At 32.4% G+C, this 27,797-nt stretch overlaps 2 protein-coding genes and 1 non-coding gene across 3 annotated transcripts; all 3 read left to right on the forward strand.

Annotated features, from left to right (window-relative positions):
* The first annotated feature begins 893 nt into the window (after positions 1-893).
* On the forward strand, positions 894-16,404 carry LOC140044065 (uncharacterized). The gene is made up of 2 exons (XM_072088546.1): positions 894-2,447; positions 16,339-16,404. Exons 1-2 carry the CDS (start codon positions 894-896, stop codon positions 16,402-16,404), a joined length of 1,620 nt encoding a protein of 539 aa, XP_071944647.1.
* Positions 16,405-18,459: 2,055 nt separating this feature from the next.
* On the forward strand, positions 18,460-27,797 carry LOC140043629 (medium-chain acyl-CoA ligase ACSF2, mitochondrial-like). The gene is made up of 18 exons (XM_072088147.1): positions 18,460-18,655; positions 19,979-20,110; positions 20,268-20,321; positions 20,452-20,564; positions 20,657-20,704; positions 20,794-20,902; positions 21,102-21,194; positions 22,218-22,366; positions 22,552-22,643; positions 23,103-23,176; positions 24,235-24,336; positions 24,445-24,593; positions 24,838-24,892; positions 25,113-25,199; positions 25,428-25,480; positions 25,910-25,982; positions 26,283-26,351; positions 26,506-27,797. The coding sequence occupies exons 1-18, from the start codon at positions 18,485-18,487 to the stop codon at positions 26,596-26,598; spliced, it is 1,716 nt and encodes a 571-aa protein (XP_071944248.1). The 5' UTR covers positions 18,460-18,484; the 3' UTR covers positions 26,599-27,797.
* Trnad-auc (transfer RNA aspartic acid (anticodon AUC)) lies at positions 19,559-19,630 on the forward strand. The gene has a single exon. It is a non-coding gene; the product is annotated as a tRNA-Asp (tRNA).

The following is a 27,797-nucleotide window of genomic DNA, read 5'->3' on the forward strand; positions in this document are numbered from 1 at the left end:
CACCGAAATGACGACCAATCGTGTGTGTGTGTGTGTGTGTTTCTTTCTATATTTTAGCAGGATTTCCATAGACTTATAATAGCTTCATATCTGTATGGAACAGGTTATTCAAATTTTGCGCTCTCTAGTTGATCTAGAAATGAATTTTCTACCTTAATTTTCTATATGTACGAAATTGTTCTTGTCTGATTTTTATTCCCAGGAAGATTAGCTTACAATTGTTTGTTATTCTTTTTCGATAAAATCAATGTTAAAAACATACCCATAAGCTGGGTCTACCTCAATCGCACGTGGCTTTACTAACGTTGTGTCAAAAAGAATTGTTCTGTTTGTTCCATCCAGGTTTATTACTTCGATTCTGTTTTCATTTTTACTTGTCCAATAAAGTTTATTTCCAATGGCATCAATAGCTAAACCATCCACAACTACACGCACAGGGCAGAAAAAATCAATTATGAGATGCACCATTAAGCAAAAAATGAAAATAAAATTATTGTTCGTAGTCTCCGAGATATTAAATTAAGATATATTTCATCTTGAAAGAATTTCATTTAGCTTCGATTTTGTATAGATGACAAATTTCGTTTTTGTAAAAGCACAAGTTAACGGAGTACTTACTCGAACGTTTCGATCTCTATCAGAGATCCTTCTCAACTGACTGCGGAGTGTTAATGCAGCTTGGTCATTCTTGACGTCATCTGTTGATGACGTTGTACGCCTCCGGAGGCGTACAACGTCATCAACAGATGACGTCAAGAATGACCAAGCTGCATTAACACTCCGCAGTCAGTTGAGAAGGATCTCTGATAGAGATCGAAACGTTCGAGTAAGTACTCCGTTAACTTGTGCTTTTACAAAAACGAAATTTGTCATCTATACAAAATCGAAGCTAAATGAAATTCTTTCAAGATTTAAGAGAAAAATATGGTCAAGAAACCATCAACATCGTACGCAAACAGGAAAATATCGCGAAGAAAATTTCACGGCAGAGAAATCACCGGGTATTCTCCCTTCATTGTAAGCGGTTGGACATTACCCCTCCGAGCCTGAAATTATATCGACCGATCAAATCGTCTAAAGCAGAGGAAATAATAAAACATGCAGAAAGACAGCTTTTACGTGAGAGAATAAGAATCACCACCAACAAAATCACACAGTTAGAAGGCAAAAAGAAAGATTTAAATGAGGAAATCGTATCGCTAATTCCCAACGGAGGGGACATCACCAATGTATGTAATCACGTAAACAAAGTGTGTGAAGCGGAATTCTTAAAATGCCGATCACGACAACAAAACAAACTGTTGTGGTGGAAAAACAAAGCAGAAAACGCAGCTAGAGATTTACATCAAGAACAGGATTTATCCGGTAAGATCTTAAGAGAAAAATGGGTGGTAAATCTGTCTAGTAAGTTGGTTAGTGAGGACGAAATATCAGCATTACAAAGGGGATTGAACTATGCGGCGAGCCCACGATCCATGCCCATTGACGATCTCATAGTAGCGGCTGAAAAAGCGGCTGATCTCGTCCCCCTGGAAGAACAAGACACCGTTCGCAGTAAAATTGTAGCTATTGTAAAATCTACCACTCTACCACCTTCAAATTTAACCCCCAAAGAACGAAAGGCCATAAACAACTTGAAGAAAGATAAATCTATTCTTATTCTCCCAGCGGATAAAGGTAGATCTACTGTCATCCTAAATACTAATGATTACAAAGATAAAGTGGGAACCATGGTGAGCGACACTAATGTTTACGAACTGCTAAAACGTAATCCAACACAAAACTATAAACGAAAAGTGGTCAACATCATAGGCAGGTTGTTCAAAGAAAAGAAAATCAACTACAGAGAGAAAGAATGGCTGTTTCCCACGGCTGAAATTGTACCTAGGTTGTATTGTCTTCCGAAGATACATAAACCAAATTGGCCATTAAGACCTATAGTAGATAACATCAACACCGTTTTTTACACCGTTGCACAATTCCTCACCAAAATCCTGGGTCCGCTTGTCGGAAACACAGAACATCATGTAACTTACTCAGGAGAGTTGGCGAGTGAACTAAAAGAAATAATAGTCAAACCAAGTGAAACATTTGTCTCGTTTGACGTAGTATCTCTGTTTACAAAAACACCAGTAGAAGAGGCCCTCAAAGTTGTCGAAAATCGCCTAACAACAGATCCGACACTTCTGGATAGAACTAAACTACATGTGACAGACATAATGGAGCTCCTCGGTTTAATTGTGAACAAAACCTATTTCTCGTTCAATGGTAACATTTATAGGCAAATACAAGGCATTGCTATGGGAAGCCCAATAAGTCCTATATTGGCGAACTTGTATCTAGAGTGGCTCGAACATCAAGCCATAAACACGGCACCCACTAACATCAAGCCTGTGTATTGGAAACGATACGTTGATGATGTATTAGCTATCATCCCCATAGGTACAGTACATACATTTAACACACATCTTAATAACATCGATATAACTGACAATATCAAGTTCACCACAGAATCGATGACAAACAACACAATACCTTTCCTGGACATGCTCATCACACTCAATGACAATGGAACAGTTACCACCTCAGTCTATCGGAAGCCCACTCACACAGACCAATATTTACATTTCAACTCACATCATCCACTCGAACACAAACTGGGGCTTATAAACACGCTTGTGGACAGAGCTGAGAAGGTAGTGGGAGATATGGATTTGAGGAAAGTTGAGATGGATAACATCAAGAAAGCGTTACACAACTGCCAGTATCCAGAGTGGTCCTTCCAGAGAGTTATGGAAAACCGAAAAAGAAAAAAGAACAAAGGACACGAACCACAGAAGGAAAAGATCAAGATGCGAGGTAGCATAGGAATCCCCTATGTAAAAGGAATGGCAGAAAGAATACGACGCACTCTCTCCTATCACAATGTCGGAACCTATTTCCTACCCCAAAATAAAATCAAGAATAGCCTCGTCCACCCAAAAGATAAAATCGAGAAGATGGATACATGTGGAGTAATCTACGAAGTCACCTGCCGCAACTGTCCACAAGTTTACATTGGGGAAACAGGGAGGGCATTACAAACACGAATTAATGATCACAAAAAAGATGTTACAACAAACACGGGGGGAGTAATGACTAGGGCCTCCAGAACATCCACATCTTCGATCATACACAAATCTGCCATTACAGAACATGTCATAAAACACAATCATGTACCGAACTGGGAGGCTACCATCTTAACCAAAGAGCCTAAACGCAAAGACAGACAGATTAGAGAATCATTACATATAAGGAGAAATAAAGAGAAGACCATGAACCGGGACACTGGAGCCCACGAACTCTCGCATTTGTACAATGATTTGATAGACACATCACCTGGCCGAGCCCCGCACAACCTCCAACCTACAACCGGAGGCGTACAACGTCATCAACAGATGACGTCAAGAATGACCAAGCTGCATTAACACTCCGCAGTCAGTTGAGAAGGATCTCTGATAGAGATCGAAACGTTCGAGTAAGTACTCCGTTAACTTGTGCTTTTACAAAAACGAAATTTGTCATCTATAGATATATTTCATATTGTGATAAGCCAATATATAGTGGAACCATGCTTTTAGGACACCCCTATTCAGGAATAGGAACACTTTTGATTGTGCTAAATTGTTGATTAAATACCTATAAAGGGGACAACATTTTTCCCATCACAAAAAAATCAAATAATTATACTCATATATATCATTATTACTACAATCACAGATATTTAATAATTATTATAATATTAATTATGATAGATTTCATTTGTGAAACGTTGGCTGCTCAATTTTCAATTCTCAATTTCCTGAATCCAGATCAATTGTTCATTTTGGTAAACTTTAAGGAAACACTTGAGTGCTACTATAATTCGATTCATATGGATTTGTTTCTCAAAATGTATGGTTGAATTTTTTTTTAAATTCTACTTCAAGACACACTTACAGTATTTAAAAATTCTAACAAAAATAAAATATAGGCCTAAGTTTGTTTGTAGCCAGAGAATATATAATAGAGATTCTAATAAAATTGAATTGAGATAATTGTTACCTCCAGATTGAAAAGACACTAAAACGTCATGTTCGTCGGTGACAAGTGAATACCATTCAATTGTAGATTCTGATACATCAGACCAGTATAGTGTAGCGGTGTTAGCATTATAATCAAGAGCGACTGGTCTCTGTAGTGGAACATTCTGAATTGCGTCCGTAAATTCTAAAGATGTACCACTGGAATCAATAGGCGAAGAGTAAATTCCTGGAGGATTGAGATTGGTTACAAACATAACATCACCTAAAAATAAATTAGTTAAATATTATCTGCAAAGCAGGATGTGCTTATAAAGTTATTAATTTAAAATAATGTATATCTTTAACTCAAATAATGTATATTTATATAAGTGTCTCAATGTGCAATTTTGTTGATTTGTAAACAGCATAAAAAAAAGAAATAATATTTAATTATTTATATTGTCTAAGGATATAAATATAGAAAATATAAATATGATAATAAATGTCTATTAATGGATACATTTTAAATGTTTGTACTATACACATTCTTATTTATTATTATTAACAAACTTTATTTCAGATTTGTCCATATTACAGTACATATCAAATATAAAGTGTAAGCAAAACATTCAAACTATATATATATAAATATCATATAAAATAATGGGCAGTACGAAAAAACAAACTGAAACACTAGGTGCTCAAATGCTCAAGTTTTGATCCAAACATACTAGATTGTACAACAACCTTTACAAGAGAATTGTTACTATTTGTAACTCTATTCATAAATCCATAACAAGTTTTTATATAATATTCATAGAAAGATGGAACATTACTTGTTACAAACATTTGACTAGCACTACGGTGTCTAGGAAAGCCCATACATTTTCTGAAGGCATTATTTAACACACCTACAACTCTTTTATACTAACCTGAGTGAATTTAGACCATAGACTACTGAAATACATAGTGCTACAATAAGATTTAAACAGATTACACTTATAACCTCATTGGAGCATTTGTTAAATTTGCGGCATAACAAATTAGCATGTGTGCAATTGATTTCTACTGACGTCTGATATCATGAGCATCATTTAGATCATAGGATAAAATATGACCAACAAAATTAAGCTCATTGCCTCAGAGAGTAATATTATGTCTTCTGTCTCTAATTTTTTTTGGTGAAAAGACCATACATAACGACTTTTTGGGATTGAATAATATATCATGCTTAATACCATATGATTCACAGATACTGACTAACATTTTGGAGTCCAGTAAGTGAATGTGCTAAAAGTTTATATCATCGACATAACTTGAGTTGTTAATTCGCACTCCATAAATAGTACAACCAACAATACATTTGTTAAGCTCAGTATTAAGATCATCAATATACATATTATATAACAAGGGGGACATTATGCCCCCTTGCCTCACACCATTGGAAACTGCAAACCATTTAGATAGGTTATTACCACAATTAAAACTGAATGTTTGTGACCAATACCACGATGCAAGCAACTTAATTTTTTTTATATGATATAATGTTATGTAGATTTAAAGTAATTATCTATCAAAACCTTATAAAATAAAAATAACTCAAATCAATGAAATAGTAAATTAATATTAACAATTATAATACATGTAAGGATCGTGAGGTAATTTCCCGATTGATCGTAATCAAAACGGTACTGGGTATGGTCTACTAACGTTCCTGCTCCCAACTCGTCATCCATTCATAGAAGCTTTGATGAAGAAAGCCTACCTGGTGGTAACCATAGAACGGTCCCGAGATAACGACTATACTTCGGCTTTAGTCGATAGAAGATTGAAAAAATTGTTAGAGATAGCGTATACAATGCTTGATTATGTGTCGTGAGGTAATTTCCCGATTGATCGTAATCAAAACGGTACTGGGTTTGGTCTACTAGCGTTCCTGCTCCCAACCAGTACATCCATTCATAGAAGCCTTAATGAAGTAAGCCTACCTGGTGGTGGCCATAGAACGGTCCCAAGATAACGACTATACTTCGGCTTTAGTCGATAGAAGATTGAATAAATTGTTAGAGATAGAGTATACGATGTTATGATTATGTGTAGATATGTGATTTGTTCTTTTTATTCAAGTGATGTTATGTATTTAATAAATTTGTTATATCAATTAATTAAATTATCGTAGATTGCATATTATGCGATAAATATTATTTAATACATTTTTGATATATTATTATTATTATTATATTAATAAAAAGATATTTGTTAGTATAAATTTAAAAATATAGATATAAGGAAGAAAAGCAAAGAGATTATTGTAAAGTTAATATATTTAAAAAATTTAGGCGATCTTGTCAAAGGTCAAGCGTCTTCAGCCTGCCACGTTTCGATATTCAATATTGAACTTGACCTGACGTGGTTCCACAATATCTTTATATGAAAATGGTAGAGTGGATAGAAACATAAATTAATTTAAATTTAAGATGTTTACCTTAAACTGGTTTTGAACTGAATCGGTTGATGTCTTATCGTTGTATGTATGATTTGGTTTGGTCAAAGAACTTATAACACAAGAATCTCCTGTTCTTCAATTTGCATTCAAAACACAGTATCGGAAGTACAGGGTTAAAAGGTCAAACTGGGCGACGCCAGTTCACAGCATGGTGCAGCGCCCCCTCCAAACTAGGAAGTCAATTACTCTACCCCCCCCCCCCTAGAGTATTAGCAGATCCCCTCTATGATTTTGACTTTCTAATTTGATGCGGGCGCCCTACTCCTCAGTCAATTACTCTATCCCCCCTAGAGTATTAGCAGATCCCCTCTATGATTTTGACTTTCTAATTTGATGCGGGCGCCCTACTCCATGGCTCACAATGGCGCCACCCATTAGCTCTATTCTATCCCACAATGCCTTTCGAAATTGTTACGCGCTTCGGACGAACAGGAGATTCTTGTGTTATAAGTTCTTTGACATTTAAATATGTTCGATAAAAGTGCGTATGCGTATAGAATGAAATGCTCGCGTTACGATGTACGCGTGTAATGCTGTTTATATCGTATAAAAGATAAAGGATGAAAATATAGAAGGTATGATGGTAGAAAAATAAAAAAGCAGCTTAGGATGTAGAAATAGGAACAGTTTGTTAGTGCAAAAGTGTAGATTTTGAATGCGAAACACTCGGACTTGTACAGTTCGTGCTTACATTTATTAATGCTTATCCTTTTACACATCTATAATTATAATTGTTTAAACACTTAAAAATTATTATCAGTAATGTTAATAGATGAATAAATTGTTATAATAAGTCTACACTAATTGTATTAAACGTTATATACGTGATATTGTTGAATGAAATTGAATATAGGTGGTGCATGCCACAAAAAGAAAAAAAAGTGAGTAAAATTAATCGACAAATTGAATTTCTTATTTTAGTTTTAAAACGCCTATGTATGTGCAAATACATAGCTTGTTCTATGGGGCTATTGATATTAAATGCGAACTCACCGATAACTACGTCTTGTGCAACCACTACCGGTACTAGAAAATACCAACACAATGTACAAAATAACATTGTCATTGTTCCTATAAAAAGTAATAAAATAAACAATCAATGGATTGCAAATTGAGTTAATATTAAGCTATTATGAAAGTGTTTTAAAATTGCATTTAAAATGTTAAACTTCAACTGTAAATTATTCGCAACATTAATTGTTGACCCTTTGTATCGTAGGTCTTCTCCAAACCCTACCCAAGTTGACTATTCTGAATAATTACCACCCTTTCAAAATATATTGCCAGAACCTGCAGAATAATAATTTCCTATATTAAAGATTAACATTTCAATATATTACAGCTTTCCTATAGAAAATTACATAACATTAATTGGAATAGTAAGATCATGGTTGATTTATCAAAACAATCAATTAACATTATGTTTCCGGAGAGAGCTATACATGAAAAAACAAAATTATTATTTTTAAGAAATACATGTACTTCTTACAGCCCTTTACAATAAATAGAACATATGTCTTTCTTTTGCTTGATTTATTAATTGATTGATAGATATAGATAGTCTGATTGACTCGATTATTCAAGCAACATGACTTGGTATTATTCTAAACTAAAAGATAATCTTTTAAATACGACTTACTAACCTGTTAGTCTCTATTGTTTGATCGTATTTACTGGTTGTCTCCTTTAAAGCGAAGAACCTCTCACGCACGAAAAGTTTAGATATAGACCAGAAACATGACACCAGTAACTAATAATAAACACAAGGAAATTCTCATATTATTATTAAAATAACACTAGGCATTTAAAAAAAAGCAACATTTAAGAAGGAAGTTCAAAGAAAAGCAGTAAATAAGACAATAACAAACAAAAACGCATCCATTTGTATTGCACCAGGGAAGGTCTCTAAATTAAATGACGATGAACAGCCTGAGGGATCATTTTTTTTAAATTTCATTTCATTTTTTTATTCGACATAATCGGTCAAGGAACTTAGAGATTTTTCTTCAAATTTAGAGAAAGACCAGGACACTACGAAACAATGGAATAGCCAAACAAGCTAATTACTACATAAAACATTCTTATTATAAAACAATTTAGTTTGCATATACAAAAAAAAAAATTATTCTAGAATTTAGTTAGTTTACACTATAACTTCACTAGACAAATTTTTGTCAAAATATAGACCAATATTAATCTATACAGGTGAAATGTTAATTGTAGGCAACCTAGAGCTATGCTTTTTTATCCTTTGCACCGAACGAATTTCGCTGGAAAACGCTGATCAAAACTGGAATATTTCGTAATTAAATTGAACGTGATATATGAAAAGGAAACAATTTCAATAAAGCCGTGGACTTCACCGAGGTCGTCTTAAAATTAGGAAAAACTGGTAATTTGTATATACTTTAGGTCTAGATTTTTAATGAATTTTAAATTCTTATATAATTTGATGTTTGATTGTAATTTTTCTAGAGTCTATGTATGTTTATTTTACTATATTTTTAGTTGTATGTATAATTTCTATAGATGTAATAGCCGCAATTCAGTTTTTATTGGCATATATTTGTAGATCTATAAATGAGGCCTGGCATCACAAAAGCGGCGCAGAGTCGCAACCCAAACTTTTGAGATATTTAGCCTTGAAGTTCAGAATGTGAAAATCGGCCTAACCTATCCATTTTCAAATTTCAATAAAAAACGATACTATAAACACTTATGTTCAAGTATGTCTATTTTGCAATTAGTCGTTTCCATTGAAAATCATTAGGAAATTGTATTTTTGTTCACTCAAAAATCAACTTTCTTTACGGCGCTTTTGTAAACAAACCGCTTACCCGAATGACGTCATGTTTGGTACCTATCTGTTCGAAAATATATCAGCTACCATAATTTTTAACAACCTTTTAATCTAGCCAATGGAAATTTGTTTTATTAAGGTGTTAGGTTGCTGAAATTTCTAACAAGAATTTGTGAATCCTTGACTGTGATGGGCTATAGAGATAAATTACACTCTCTGATTGGCTGACGCTTTTGTTTACGTTGAAAAACAGCATGTCTTCTATCGTAATTTCTCGAATGAACGTTTCAACATTTAATGAATATTTAGGAAGTTAATCGTTATTTTTATCCATATATCCATTTGCCGTTATTGAGAGGAGGAAAATAGCGAGTTTTTACAGAGAGTCTGGTCGCGTTGATCGGCGGGCTAGGCCAAGCTAATCGGCTTCGCTACTTCTTCATTGTTGATTTTCTCAAAATGAAGATTTCCTGAGTTAGAAAGTATCTCGTATGTTTTCATTAATAACTCTTCATATAATAAACCAATTTTAATAAACAACGCCTCATTTTAAAGCTTATTAATTGTAGATTACGAATATATAAAATCTAAAAAATGATTATTTCCGACACTACGCCGATTTTGTGATGCCATGCCTCAAATAATAAACGGTCTGCCACTGTATTTTATTTTTCCAATAATAATAGTACATACATACAATACAATAGTTGTTTATTGGTATTTCTTTGTTGTTTCACTTCACTTCTGCTTAGATCGAAAACTCTTTCCTAATAACCTTTCCGATTAGCTACTTGTATATATCCGGATTATATTATAACATAACAGTACGCATCAATATCATACAATAACGTTTATAGTTTCACTTCTATCGATACTCATTGCATTTATAATGGATTGAGTTTGTTCTACTCAATTGGTCCTCTGAATACAAACAATTATCTTTAAACACTGTATATTCTTCAAGATTTCCGTTGATTTAAGATCTTGTGTTCAGTGTGAAAAATAGTTCCATTTGAAAATATGTAGCTTGTTCATTTTATATTTTTGTAGAGAAACCTTTCGCAATTTTATTTCTAAAATGTTATTTCTAAAATTTTATTTTAAGAAAATTTTGTAAACTCAATTTCGTTGTACCTAAAGTCCAAGGCATAGAATGCAATACATTCTATTTTAATGCAATCAGAGAATGGAATAACCTTCCTGACTATATTAAACAAATTGCCAACACATCTAAATTTAAAACTGAATTGAAACAATATTACAAAATTAAACATAGATAAGTTATTATTGTGCCATTATATCAGATGTTTTGCTTATATGCTTATATATTTATGAACCCCGTCTTATAATGTTTGTTTTGTTAAAATTATAATTACTATCTTTTTAGGGACCACATTGGAATTAAGTTGTTTTACTTTAAACGACTTTATGTGTTTTCCCGTGCATCGTCAGACCTCATTAATCCCGCCATTTTTATTTGCTTTTTTGATGTATTTTAATATTTAAGGTGATTATATATATTATTGACGTATTTTTAATGTTATGTATTGAGATTCCAAATAAATGAAAAAAAAATAAAAAATTCAATTGTCAAAGGGATTCCATCGTTACGTTATGTGTCAACATTTCAAATAACTGGCAAAGACATTCCTATCGTGAGGATATTTTCCAGTAAAACGAGGGGCTGGAAAAGAATGTTTATCGCTTTCACCATTCCATACTTCGGAGCGGGGCGGATGATTGATTCAACCTAATACAACAAATCCATTTAAACCATTAAGTTTTAATAGTAATACAAACATTGACAATCTTCAAAAACAAAATACAGAATTAAGATTAATTGTATAACAAAAGCAATCTGCGGCCGTCGTGTCGCTAATTGGGTCTTGGAATCTAAATGCAAATAAAAACATAATGGTGATACTGTACGGTGTTCTGTTTTATTATCGTCTTCTCGTAAAACGTGCCAATGCTGAAGCTCACTATTTTGTTGTATGTATTGTGACATCAATTGATATTAAACTCACTATTACGGGAATTTATGTAGGCGACAATAAAGATAAATGTAATTCAATGAACTGGGGACAATAAAATTTAAATTATGGGCGAAAAGAAACCTCACATTCTTTGGTAAAATTACCATCATTAAGCCATTTAAAAAATTATATATAATGCGTCTATCCCAAAGTAGAACAAATAATATATAGTTTTCTTTGGGGAAAGAAAAAAGAAAAATTTAAAAGAACAACACATATCAATCCAGTGTGTGAAGGTGGTCTTAATATGATTAATTTTAAGCCAATGGTAAAATCTCTAAATTTAAGTTGGATTAAAAGGCTTCTAAGTCCAGACCCCGGTAAAATGGAAGTGCATACCGCTCTATTGTTTGTATCCCATTGAATATACTGTATATACAAGCCTACTCAATCTAGAAGATCAGGTAGTTTTAAGAGGTTTATCAGACTTCTATGTACAAATGTTAAAAGATGTTGTACACATCAACAACATTTTAGGTCAACATCCAATCAATTTAGCACAAATTAAAAAAAAAAGAATTGTGGTAAAATAGGTATATTACTAATTACTAATGGAAAATCAATATATGTTTAAACATTGTTACATTCATTCATTCATAAAGTAATCTATATTATAAATGAGAGAGTTTGTACGTTTGTTTGTCTGTCTGTCTGTCTGTTTGTTCGTTATACAAATTGTTGTTACTGCACGTAACCTTACATATGGGGTATCAAAATGACCGCAATTGTACCGGGAAGGTTTTAAACTACATTTCAAAAAGTCCGGGAATTTTAATTTTTTGGAAGAGGGGGGGTTGGGAGATAGGGTGTGAGAGTTGGGGTTCAGGGGATAGTGGGTATTTTGCTTAGGCTAGGGGTAGTAAGCTATCAAATTGAGCAGAATTGGGGTAAGAAATTGTTAAAGTATTTTAATTATCACTGGGAAGGGGCTGGGAGTTTGGGTTGGGGATGTAGCAGGCCTATCACCATGACTGAAACTGTACTGGGAATGTTTTAAACTACATTTAAAAACTGCCACTGAGGGATTATGTGTTGGGAGTGATGGCTAACATTATTTGTGCTGGAACCGTCTTAAACACATCACCCAGTATCTGGGGTGTGTTGGGAAGGAGGAGGGGGAGCAGAAATACTGGCGTAATGAAGTAGCCTATATTGGAATTGTACTAAGAAAATTTACTACATTTGAACTGTCCAGGGGAGGAGTTAAGGTTTGTTGATTGTGGCTGGAATGGTAAGAGGAGAAAGAAGGCTGGAGACCGCAGTTTCAAAACGAGATATTTTAATTATCAGCCAATATGACACCTATTCATTTACACAGTTTACAACGTAACTTAAACTATAGGCCAATCATAGCTATGTATACCCCTCTCATTTTGAAGCTAAAGTTGAATTGAATTTGTCCTGCACTGGTAGGAATTTATATCGGTATATTTTATTCAAAATTCACATACAAATTACATACATGGCAGCACATGGCTGAATTACATATGTATTACATTATAAAAACTATTTAAACTATAGTCACTATCAACAATACATACATATATAAAAACGAATAAATTAGACTGCAGTTACCTCAAATAATACAAGCAAAAAAAAAATAATAAAGTTACAGTTTGTTCAAAAGTTCAACCATAAAAGGGACAGGACTAGTTTGGAAACGTTTTGTTTTGTAACTATAGTTTTCCATTTTACGATTATGTCTAAGGGTCATGCAGGATCTATACTGAGGGGCAGGGAACCAGGTGGAGAATTGACCAGAGGGGTGTGCTTTAGAGGCAAAAACCTTGCAAGAGTGCCATCTTCTTGTGTGGAGTGGTTGAAGATTTAAAATGGCAAGAGAATCCGAGTATGTTGTATACTCATTGCCCAACACAATCTTGCAGACACGCTTCTGAATCTTTTCCACCTGATTCACCTGTCCCTGCGTAAAGTAAGACCAGCATGCCACAAAGGGGCTGCATACTCAAGCACCGGTCTCAAATAACCTTTATAAACAGAAATAAGTTCATTACTATTAAGACCTGCTTCTCTCAACTTACGTATCATAAACATTTTCTTGTTAGCTTTAATACAAATGTTATCTACATGGCTTTGCCACTTTAAATTGTTTTGAATGATTACACCTAACAATTTAACTTCCTGAACTACAGCCAAAGAGTGATTAGATATATGCAAATCAGGATAGGGGGATATATGTTTACTAAAATTGATATGCATTGCAAGGCATTTATTTGGATTTAGTTTAAGTTTATTAATAATGCTCCATTCAAACAGAGTGTCTAAACTAGTTTGAATCGATGTACCACCATTTGTCCTATTTTCACCAAGTGTGAGGTCGTCTACATATTTCCAGACTTTCATTTTGTTATTATTGATGTTAACTAGAGCGTCATTGATCATAGCCAAAAATGCTATGGGACCAATGATTGTGCCCTGGGGCACTCCACCCATCAACTCAATCCAATCAGAGTACGAATTTTTATATCGGACTCTTTGTTTTCTTTCCGTCAGGAAGTCCACCACCCACTGTACGTAATTAATTTTTAAAAAGAGTGTGTGGTTTTATTGAAAAGGGGTGGAGGCTGGTGAGTATAGGGAAATACTGGCGTCGGTTGTTATGTACTGAGAAGGCTTTAAACTAATTTTTAAACCCGCCTTGGGGCGGGTATAATTGCTAGTTAGTGATATTGTAGTAAATAACAGAATAATAGCACCTGATGTCTTAACACCCACTCTATTACCCAAAAGACAAAATGGTCTAATAGAATACATGGTGCGTATTAATGCCATACCCATTGAATAGAAAGAATCCATAGCGAGAGACCAATACGATGACAAACAATTGGGAGTACAATTAAGAAATCCTTGTTCCGAAAAGATAACAAAGGTCTCAGTTTTATTATAGGCATTTTGTAGATGAAATAGATACCAATCCCATTGTAGAAGCAAAATGGGAAGTAGTGTTCAATAATGCTGAATTATGTATGAAGTATGGAATAATAAAGTTTAATCACATACATAGAATTGCACAATTTAATTTCAAATTACTACACAACATTTAAATGATAAATATGTTTTTAATTAATCAGGTAGAATTCGTCCTTTAATGTGCAATACCATTCGATTTAGGAAATCATTTGTCCACAACTATATTCATGTTTCCAACTCAACATTTCAAAGATAGTTTGTTTTTTTATTCCTTCTGTAAATATAACTTGTTTACTAATATTATAGTTTTAATGTCATCATCATCATCCGTTACGCTATTCGTCTTGGGTAGACATTGCGTACGCTAATCGTTTCCATGACTCTCTTTCGGTGGTCTGATGGTCTGTCATTAACTTTGCGATCGATGTATTTGCTTTTTAGAGTTCTTTTTTATGTTTCCTATCCAGGTAGTTTTTGGTCTGCCAACTGGTCTTTTAACTTTTCTAATAGATTCTGTCAATGCTAATTTGGCTGGAGTGTCCATCGGAAGCCTTAGCATATGTCCGGTTCATTTGTATTTTCTTTTCCTTATTATGTTTGACCATTTTAGTTCTTTTGTTTTTCTGTATAGTTCTATATTTCTGATTGTGTACGGCCACTTAATTTTTATAATTTTTCTTAATAATTTCCTATGGAAGCAGTCAATTTCGTCCTCTTGTTTTTTGGTCATTGTCCATAATTCTGAGTTGTACATGAACATGCTTTAGACGTATACATTGAATAGTCTCATTTTTACTTCTAGTTAAAAGTTTTTGCTTGTTAGAATTTCTTTGTAGTTGTTGAAGGCTGATATTGCGAGTTGTTTTCGGCGTTTCATATCGTTATCTGTGTCAATTAGCGATCCTAGATATTTACTTTTTTCCACGATTCTTCTCCTTTTCTTTTGATTATATAATCTTCTGTGTTTTAGTGTTGTTTATGATTAGGTTTCTGCTTTCTAGTTTCTTAGGTATGGTTTTCTTAACTTCTTCGACTTGTGTTTTTGAATTTGCCACCCATCCGATGTCGTCTGCATATTGTTGATCCATTATGAAGAATGATGATTGTGGTAGTTGTTGGTTTTCATCATCGTGTTCCAGTGCTCTTGCAAGATAAAGAGTGAAGAGCACTGGACTCAGGCAATCTCCTTGTGGAATACCGATGTTAGTTGTAAAAGATTTGCCTACTGTACTACTTTTAGTAGAAGTGAGACCATGTGCAGTTCGTCATCATTCTTGAGATCTGTTAATAGTTTCCCCCTGTTCATCGAATCATGGTGGCTCTGCAGTTTACAATTAAATTCAATTGTATGTATGAGCAGGGAGTAAAATAAAATCTCCCTGGTATGAGGAAGTAATCATATAACATTACCATATCAAATATTGCCATAGGCCTATTCAAACCATTAGAAAAACTCTCTACTTCTCAGACTGATTGTATTTATTGATGCTCGGGTCATATTAATTATCACGCAACCTCCAAAATGATTTTTATACAAGCTGCCTTGAGAAATACTGCTATATACGGCGCAAACGCAATGCCAGGCAAGTTTCTACTGTTGCAGAATGTTAAAACATGGTTACATCAAAAAAGTAATGCAAACAACTGTGTACCTCCCAGGGAACTTCTCAGGGAAAAAGATTTAAAGGACGTACAGAACTACCATATGATGTCATAGTACGTCATATGGGAATTTAAATATGCTAATTAGAATGTTTAATATCACATTTATATCTACTCGTAATGCACTTAGGTGGTCTAAATTCAACCGTTAAGGAGATATGGGGCTTCAAAATAGCAAAAGGCGGCCATTTTGAATTTACGCTAATCAACCCACTTCCCGATGTCCGATTTTGGTAAACTTTGGATATGATATTCATTTGAACCATATTTACCAGACAAAACAAAAACAAAATCTGTTGCAATTTGTTCTAGGTTCACCCTATTTTTGACTTATCTTTACTGGACTATTATTATTTACAGGTGGATCGTAAGAAGCTGCACGAGATGGCCGCTATTAAATTACCTGACACTCTTTATGCCAAATAACGTGTTAGTGAAGATTCACATGATTAAAAATAAAATATAAATATAATTACATTGGAATACTTGTACTAGGTGTGTAGATGTAGAATTGAAGCGAAAGCTACGTCATTATGAAGGAATCAATAATATAGCATGTATATTTGTGTAAAAATATGAAAGAAGAAAATAATATGTTGATATCGTTTAGGTTGGACAATCAAGCTTATCGTTTCAAAAAAGAAATCTTAGGCTCTCGTCTCGCATGTATAAAATTACATTACAAATGTTATGATGGTATCTGATGATAAATATTCCAACAAAAAACTGTCAAAAATAATACAATAGATACAAATAATTAGGTAATGTACGAACACATCTGTATTACCAATGAAAAAAGAAATGTAGGTCGCAGAATATGACATTGTGTTTTATCTGCAGAACAAAAATGAGATCGTTATGAGTTATGTTCTTTTGGACGAATGCCTAATACTGCTGCTAACAGTTTATTATTTTAATTATTTCACTAGTTGCCAATCTTCAAAATAATTTGCTGGTCTTCGAAAGGACATCCGCAATAATAGTATATTGATTATCTTATTGTGTCACGTATACAGTATCTGATGGAAATGTTGATATCGGAGTTTGGTATATCTTGTGCCTGTGGACTCGAGACAAATAAAATAAAACTCTTTCACAAAATACCAACACCCGACTTGAGCTTCACATATGCAAAAGTGAACAAAATATGACAATTTGTTTACATTTTAACTATATTTTCCTTTGATACACAGACAATTCATAATTGTAATATTACATACATCAAACAAGACAAGCACTCCAATATCAATTGCCACTCTCTCGAACCAGTCTTTAAATGAACACCGTATACACTAGTCCCAAACTTTGGAATTTATATTTAATTCTTAAACAATCGTATAACTTTTTTTTTATTTGTCCAAGGTTCTTTGTACTTTGTTAATATTTGCATACCGTATTTAGATAAAATCTGAAAAAATTGTTATAATCTAGACTTGTATTATTATTTTTTTCGACTTTTTAAAATGAGGTATATCATAATATTAGTTTTACAACCTTTATTTAGTAATTTCATCATATTGTAGTGAAAGACTACACACATGTAAGTTAACAAAACGATGAAAATATGCTAAATTTTAAATTAATATAGATCTTCAGATGCTCGGGAATCCCTATTTTTCATTTCATTTTCTTAAAGTGTATGTATCATATGTATGATTTATTATAAAATTAAGAGAAAAAAAGTTGATTACGTCATCATTAATTGTATATTAATTCAAACAAACTATGACATTTTCTTAGACCGAAATAACAACTTCATCATCATCAAAGTAAAAAATTATGATTCATTTCGGTATGCAATAATCTATCTGCAGCACAATGGTTACTTCGTACTAACTACATGGAGGAATCTTTCTTTAACTTTTAGTAGTTGTGTTATAGATAGTCTGTGCTCGCGTCTGCATTCAAGGTACCGAGATTGAGTCCCACCTTGGTGTTATCCGTATTATTTTTTCAATTTTATCTAGAGAAAAAGTAACTTATGTCTTTATTATTATGTAACAAAGTTAGGTTATGACATTATACGCGGATGGATCTTTGATCAGATTGTGATACCGGCTATAGTATTTGCATTAGCAATTCAAGATCCTATCTTTCATATTTTTATTTTTTTTTTGTATTTATTTATTTAATCACACTCTTGTGAAATACAAGACCAGCCAATTCATGTATTATAAATAATTAAAGATTCTGACAAAATCAATCAATCAACCAATATATCTTTTAAAAATCAATTATCTGTATTTAAATCAATGCATAATATAACCCACAATTCGTCATAATGACGAATTCAATCTAGTTCTTTATTGTACTTCTTATTTCACCACCAACAGTAAGTTGCCTATTTAGTCTTCTTAATTATTTATTCATTGTACAATTTTGGCTATAAAGTTTTATTTAACCAGTAACAAAATAACACGTGACAGCGTATGATATGACTGTAAAAATTAATTTGTCTAGTAGAATCATATCTGAGTAGACTCGAAACGTTTGTAACTTTGTCTAAATGTCTTTCTTGAGAAAAAAGAGCTACGTCCATACTCCCAGTATAAAGCCCTTTATTGGGCTGACAATGCACGAAATGTTGGAAGAGAGGGTAAAGAAAAATCCGGACAGAGAAATGCTTGTTTTTGTCGGTGATAATGAACGAGTTACGTTTGTTGAATTCAAGAAAAAGGTGAGCAAATGATTCGAATGTACATTAATGAATGGGAAATCTTGATTACTAAATAACACATCGAAATATTTTTGCAATAGATATTATTTAACGTTTACACCATGCACAAATTTGGGATCGAGGCAAATTATCGAAACATTGTACTAGGTACAGGAAACAAATATGTAGACCACATGTTCTCTATTGGATGCTTCTGCGTTTACAAGGCACATACTTTGAAAAATGTAAACAAATGGACCGCATCATTGTCTCGTCTTTTTATGGCGGAAAAAAACAAAAGATCTTACTTTAACCACCTATTATAATTTATATTGATGTGAATCTGATTATTTAAAATATATTACATAATAATGTTGTATAATACACATAGGCAGTTTCATTTTATCTTATATGAAATAAGTAACGCACGAGAAGATAAGCAAACAAATATAACCATGAGACATAAAACTAGACACAGGAGTAAGAAAAGCATTTTTAATATTTTTGTTTTTGTTTTTTTTTTATATTCGTATTTTAAAATAATGTAAATAATCTGTATATAGGGTATAAATGAATTATATGTCAAAAAATACTACCGAAAATAACTATACAACATTAGTAAATGTATCTCCTACAGTACATTTATTAGTTAAGTGTTCAGAATTTTAGATGTTGAGAATTATAGAACAAAAAAATACTAGAAAATTATGAAAAAAGGTGGATAACAGAAAAGAAATATTAATGTTCTGATTCCAAGAACAGTAACGTTGATAAAATATAAAAAAAATATATATATAAGATGAGGGCGTATCAATTTGATCTCTGATGCGCGTGCGTACAACTGAGGACTAGTGCTGTTCCGCCGTACCACGCCGAGAATGTTAAAGAGTCGCTATCCAATCGAGTTCGAACAATACCATGAAAGCCCCAGTGGTCTAATGGTTAGGACGTCTGCATATCAAGCAGGCGGTCCGAGTTCGAGTCTCGGTTGGGGCGACTTTTTCTCATTCTAACAGATTTCCTTATCTTTATCGTTTCAAATTAATTAATTAAATTTCAGTATATCACCGGGCGGTTTAGAATTAATGTTCTTTGCCTGATTTGTTGATATATATATACCTATATATACCTATACCTATATATACCTATAATATATATTATAAACCAAACAAAAGTAAGAATAACAATGAATAGTTATTATTAATATTAGAAATAATTGTATTAATCTGTTGATGAAATGAAATGAATAAATAGTGGTTAACGCCACAAAAGAGAAAAAAAATAGATATTATTTAATTGTTGTTTAAACTACAGGAACTGTGAATTTTTTTTTTTATATTTAAGATAATAAACTTGGCAGCCGGAATCCTACTGAAACTTGGTCTTCGTCGTGGTGATCTTATAGCTGTTATAGGTCATAACCACATAGAATGGCCACTTATTACAGGTGCAGCGAGTGCAATTGGAGTCGGTGTGGTAGGCACTTCTTTTAGTAAAACAAATTATATCCATTATAGATATTGGTTAGGTTGGTATACTGTAGGCTAGTACCTCGAGTATATTAAATGTAGGCTAATTTCTAAAACGTGAATTGTTTGTAATGTAATGCATTATTGTTCTATTCTTTCTTCAGGTTAATCTACTAATTGGTCATACTCATCAAACGTTAATGAAAGTAATGTCACAAGTAAGATTTTGTGATCAATTTATTGTTGCCTATGACTGATGTTGCTTAATAACATGATTACATGACTTTAGGATTTATTTAAACGCCACAAAAATGATAAAATAAACTTCCTAGCAATTATTATTTACAGGTATCATGCAAAGCTCTGTTCATAACTCGTAGCCCTGATACACTTTACCCGATGGTTTGTGAAATGATTCCAGAGTTAAGTGAAAGTATTCCAGGTGACCTAAATTCAAAACAGTGAGTATTTTAAAATTGTATACATTGTATACATACATATGTAACAGTAGACAAGTTTGCTTACTTTACATTGTTTTATATGGTTTCTCTAGGTTCCCTTACTTGAAAAAAGTCATAGCCGCTGGTTTAAATTGCAAAAGGTAGGTACCGATTACATGTTCATCAACAGCAAGGACATTTGGTTATACTGTAAGTTATCGAAATATTGTAATGTAATTTTTTTATTCAGTGGGATGCTGAATTTCGATGATATAGCTATTCCGGGACGTGAGATGGAAGTAGCAAAAGCGGCGAAAAAAGTTACAATGAATGACATCTGCCATATTACTATGACATCGGTAAACACTATTTCAGTAAAGATTATATTTTTAAAATATTATGTTTGTACCTTTTCTTGAATTAATTGCCCAAGTTTGGATGAAACATTTTATTCTGAGGTGCAACGTGCATTAAGTACATTAGTAACTGTTTATTATATTATTGAGTACTGGTACATATTATGTACCAATATTTTATAATGTTTTTTTATAAACATAGGGCACAACAGGATCCCCGAAATTGGTACCGTATACTCATTTCCAAACACTTAATGGAAACTCCTTTCTACCCGATCAGTTTGATGAGAAACAAGTAGGTTAAAACGTATTTTAGTTTACTAATTTCTATACACAAACGATTAAAAAAGTCAAACGACGAAAACCAGAGTATATGACGATCGAAATAAGAAAGAAGATGATAACTATGACATTTTTTTTTTTTGGTCTATTCAAACTTTTTGGAGCTTTTGATTGGTTGCGTATTTGTATCGTAAATAATATAATCTACAAATATGTAAAACAACTGATTAAAATTGCGCGAATACATTGTGGAAAAAGCTGAAAATAAAATATAATAATAACAATAACAATAATGACGACAGCGACGACAACGACAACGACAACTGAAATGACAACGTCAACGTTAATATTAATAATGATAATAATAATAATGTAAATATTAATAACAACAACTACCATATAACAATAACAATAACGGCGACGGCAACGACGACGACGACAACGACAAGGACAACTAAAACGACAACGACAACGTAAACGTTAATAATAATTTTAATAATAATTTTAATGCTAATAACAATAACAACAACTACAACAACTACAACAACTACAACTACAATTACAACTACAACTACAATTACAATTACAACTACAACAACTACAACTACAACAACTACAACAAAAACTACTAACAACTACAACTACAATTACAACTACAACAACTACAACTACAACAACTACTAACAACTACAACTACAATTACAACTACAACTACAACAACTACTTCCAACTACTAACAACTACAACTACAATTATAACTACAACAACTACAATTACAACTACAACTACAATTACAATTACAACTACAACAACTACAACTACAACAACTACAATTACAACAACTACTAACAACTACAACTACAACAACAACTACTACAACAACTACAACAACAACAACAACAACAACAACAACTACAACAATAATAGCATAGTTATTAGTAACAATAGTAACAATAACAATATTATAACATATATTATGATAATTCAAAAAATGATTATTTGTTTAAATAGTAATGTTTCTTTTTTAAAACCAAAGATCAACAAGATAGCATTCGTCGGCAACATAGCTTACATTTCGACAACGCTACTTAGTCAAGTATGGCCACTTTTTTTTGGTACAACTTCTGTATTTTGTTCACCAGCCTACAACTTTGAAAAGTTTATTCAGGCTTCTGAAGCAGAAAGGTAAAGTATTCACAAACAATTATGCGCGGAATTCAATAGTTTCCAATTCAGTCAGAGGGCAATGTTAACAGAGCGTGACGAGCATGTCATGTCATCTTCCGTTCCAATCTATTCAATACTGGTAGTTGTATTATTACAGTTGTTATTATAGAATAGTTGATCAATTGATCTAAAATTGTTTTTAGATGTACCTTTCTGTCGTTGAGCATTGATGGTGTGGTTAATCTTTTGTATAATCCTATTTGTGATAAGTACGACCTGTCATCATTTAAATCAGGTATAATATTACCAGTCTACTAAAAATCTCTTTATAATATGCAAAAACTATGTACAAAAAACAAATACAATAACCCATGGACCTTGGCTTTCAAGTATATTACAACTCTCGGAGTATAAAACATCCATTGCTGAGCCATAAAGGGTATTTCTCATAATGTACATAACCAAATTCCTACTGAGAAACGATACATATATTTTCTGATGTTTTCTTTGACCATCAACATCATCAACCATCAACAAACAATGCACTATTGGGTAGTGGTAAAGTATGAGTCATACATAAAATGGGTAACTGTAACAAACGTTTACCTTCCTCAAAGCCCTATTATAATGATTCATACATAATTTAAACTCTTATACTCAACATACTGTACATTTGTAAAAATTGGCCTATTAATTCCTAATATAAATATCTGTTTTGCACGTGAGACAATTTTTTTTTTAAATTCTTTTTAAGGTTTTATCGCTGGTTCGCCGATACCTCCAGCTCTTATTTTCGAAATGAACACAAAGTTTGGAATTCGTTTGTTGGTATGTACAAAGTATTAAAATTAGGAGCTTGTTGATAGCCACGAACGTCTGCACATTGTATTAATTAAATTAATTTTAACTCTTTTTTGGCAATAGTTAGAATTGTTTAGACCACTAAAAAGAAACACATTTAAACACATAAAATATAATTAAAAATTAAGGAAAGTATCAATCAATTTATTTGGTTAAATATTTAACAATGTTGCCAATGCTAAAAGTAAATTTTAAATTATCGGGGAAGATATTAGCGAGCTTTAGCAGGAGCACGTATAATGTCAACTATCCCAACAGTCAACTCGCAAGCTCAGTCTACTGTGTAAACAAATAGATCTGCTCATGCGCAAGCAATACGAAAACCTTATTTCTGTAAAATAGCGTCAATAAAAACATTAACAGAAAAGTATCGAAACATGGAACACTCGTTTAAATTCTGCAAAATAGTTAAGAAAACAAAAATGACAAAGTTAAAGTTATGTTTTTAGTCGCGTGCGTGCAACGCGACACTTCAACTCACTATGTCGGTCGGTTGGTCGGTAAACCCTAACTTGAGCACGCGACTGCAGCCATGTATATGGCCTTGTTGATTAAACCAAACAGGTTGCAATATGCATGATAAAACATGCCTAGCTAGGCCTAGTATATGTCAAAAGGTATTCCATGATTTGATTTAATACGAGTGGCGTATGTTGTATGCGCTACACCCGCCGTCGAAGCGCGAAATCAAAACGAACAATTTACGCTGCAAATTAGTAGAATGTTGACGACATCCGTTAAAGTTAACGTTTTACATGCTCTTGCGAATTAAGCTCCCTATTTCTGCGTGTGTTACGTACATTTTTCTGTTGGCATTTGCATCATGTCAACTATAACAATGTTGGCAAATATTTAAAATTATTTGGAACATTTAACGTAAACCAATTTCAACACACACGAACAATAATTGAAAATTAATAAGAAAGTATATCAATGAATACAATTATCGAAATGCTAAAGGGAAATGTTTTTCTTTCTGAGTTTGACATATTGCGACTAGTACATTTTTTTTTCTCTTTCACTAGAATTTTTACGGGTCAACAGAAGCCACTATCATCAGTTCATTGACAGTCGATGACAGTCCAGATTTTTGGAATACATCAGGCCGTACCTTACCCAATACAGAGGTAAAGCCAATTGACTTATTTCTAATTGTCTTATCTCATTCTGTTTATAATAATATTAATAATATATTGCTGCACTGTAGGCTAACATTTTAAATTCTACACTGTCAGCTTTTAGTAGTCGATGAAAAGGGTTGTCCCGTAGAACTGAGTGAAAAGGGAGAGATATGGGTACGTAGTCCGGTTGCGTTCAGAGGGTACTATGGTGATACTGAGAAAACAAAGCAGACGATCACTGAAAATGGATGGATTAAAACAGGGTACTATCACAACTTTAATATCTAGAAAACAGCGTCACCTATTGTCATATTTAATTTATAGGCCGATGAACAGATAATTAAAGTAGTCGTAACAATTAATTTAAATCCTGTATTTGTCCATATTAATATGGACAATATTTAATTTACAAGAATAATAGCAAATAATAAAAGCAAAGTACCGCAGTACAGTAGGCCTAAGAAAAAATAACGAAAGCGATTTGTTTGTGTAACTCTTCTTTTCCAGAGATGTTGGCAAGCTAACTGCAGATGGATACCTGAAAATAGTTGGTCGAACTAAGGTACAGGAATCAACCTGACACGAAGCATTTTTACATACCGGTACCTTTTAATTTGCTAACTGTACCTGTGTTAACAGAGGCGACCTTCTTTGGAAAGTTTTAAAGAAAAAAAAGCTTCTGCGTTGCAAATTAATCCGCTCCAAATAGGGGTATATTGACGTTGACGTTTCTTAAATATTTCACTGGGTATCGGCTAATACATAAAGTGGTTTTATTACAGGACACAATTTTTAGAAGTGGTTCAAATATCCATCCTTCAGACGTGGAATGTGTAATAGTAACTCATCCTGCCATAAGCAATGTGCAGGTAAGTGTATCATTATTAGGTTTGTAACAATAATTTAGCACAGCTCCAACTCCTAAGGACACTGTTTTGCTGTTTGTTTCATAAAATTTCAATTTACATTCGTTAGAATATTGTTAATATTAAAACTTACTTAAAATCATACAAATTCAAATATCAATTCATTGATAATGGTATATTTATTAAAATCATCTTTAATGAACTGAATTGCGATAGATTAATCAATTTCAGGTTCTACCAATACCAGATTACAGGATTGGTGAAGATGTTTCTGCCTGTGTTGTGTAAGTTTATTTCATTTATACCAAAAATAGAATAATATTACACTAAATGTATTATATTTCTCTAAAAAGACATATTGAAGATTTTTTTTAATAAATACAAGTTTTTATTTAATTAAGGATAGGTCCTATTATTATCTCCAGACAAAACTAGTGTTGTACATTTTTTTAAATGTGCGATTTTCTAATTGTTATTCAAACTAAAGATTTTACGCAACGACATAAGCACAACGCAAATAATTTGACTTAATCACGACACGACAAATTACCTAATACATTATTGATGTTTTCGTTTTTAACGGACGTGATAAACCTTATTAAACTTTAAAGTGACTTATTCAAAGTCTGATTTTAATAATTATCTTTTTTCATGTTTTTTATAGACAATCTTTAACATAAATTAAAAGAAAAAATATTTACTTATTATTTCAGATTAAACGAAGGTTATGATATCACAGAGGAAGAACTGAAAACTTTCTTTGAAGGAGAGGTGGCTACAGGAAAGGTATCCACCTCAAGATCAAACAAACACTGAAAGCTGACTCCCTATAGTTTATTTTATACAATTATCAGGCATCCATAAAAAACGACTTGAATAGACATTAAGAAGAATTTCAGAACCAAATTAGCATACCAAGTTTAAGTATCATATCACACTTTAAAATAAGAGCTGATTATGGATATTTTGTAGAACTCTATCCGTTGTGACACCATTATTAAGGTGATACAAACAAAATACATAACAATGTACCTATGTTTAACACTTTAATAAATATACTAAAACTTCATGTATTTTCTTTTTCAGATGTCAGATTTTATCCTGCCGTCTTACTTTCTAATATTTGACTCTTTTCCATATGGAGCTTCTGGAAAGGTACTGTATGGCGTTATTTTTATCTGGATGCCATAGGTCTATGGCATCTAAAAATGTATAAATTTATACAAATAAATATTTCAATGTACTAAACATACAACGTCTATATTGATTAGAACTGACTTTCTTATTTTTCTTTAATTATCATTTACAGGTGGATCGTAAGAAGTTGCAAGAGTTAGCTATTGGTCGAGTTAAATTACCAGAAACTCCTTACGTCGAAAAACGTGTAGAGTTACATGATTAAACCAAACATAACTGTTTATATAATTATAATAAATGTATACAATTAACTTTAACATTTGGACTTCGGGTGCAGTTACGTTATTATGTTATGAAGATAAATAAGGCATATAGCATGGATGATTCTAAAAATGTAGTTTAATGATGCTAATTATGGGATTGCATGCTCGTCAACAAAACGTTATTTAAAACTAGACAATCATGACTTATTAATTCACCAATTACAACAATATATTATATATTATTATATATGCATTATAACAAATTTATTGAAGCACAATTAGGTCTTTTATTAGATTTTTATAACAGGTATCTATTCAATCACCTTCAATCCTTCGTGATTAAGGGTCAAATTTTAATATTTACCAATCATAGAACATATAAAACCAAACAAAAACTAACATTTAACAAAAATGTGATGTTTTCTTATCCTGTTAATCAATCATACGCAATGTAAAAGAGCACTTACATCATTTCGTCCGTTGACATAAGGTCATCAAAGGTCAACATTTTAATATGCGTTTTAGGTAGTAACAAATAAATGCAAAGTTGTCCAAATTATGATATCGATAGTTTTACAAGTAATCAAATTATTTGATCAGTAAAGTTTGTTATTTCATTATAATTTTGAATAATAATAATTATAATACTGTAATTAATCAAATCAGACTAAAAATGTTACGCTGACCTTAAATAAAATAAATGGTTAAAGCAAAACTTATTATGCAAAGATTGGTCAGAACATGGTTACATGCCTACAACTTTCATTTTGAGGCAATGAACTATCTGATTTGATCTGCTTCTTTATGTTAGCAATATATCATTTTGGTTTTTTATTTGTCTAGATACTCATATAACTGAGAATACCTAGTTATATACTAGCCAGTCTCTGCACCTTAAATGGTTACCAAAATGCAATTATGTGGTGTTTATCTAGATTTGGTAGTTTTGTAAAGGGAGTTTCCATTTGATTTTCACAGACCATTTGAGCACTTTGGTCTAACAAATTGTACTATATTATTGGTTATCACGTTTTTTTTTATCCCCATTGCAATCACATAGTAGTTACAAGATACAAGATAATTTTATTGTCAAAATTTTTCACCATTTCGAGATATTTTTTGTACCTGAGTAGAATAAATAATACGATGTGATAACTATATAAATAAATACAAATGATACAAGTGACTATCTTGAAAAGTT

The sequence above is a fragment of the Antedon mediterranea genome, chromosome 3 (genome assembly GCF_964355755.1).
Source record: "Antedon mediterranea chromosome 3, ecAntMedi1.1, whole genome shotgun sequence".
In the NCBI taxonomy this organism is placed as follows: domain Eukaryota; kingdom Metazoa; phylum Echinodermata; class Crinoidea; order Comatulida; family Antedonidae; genus Antedon; species Antedon mediterranea.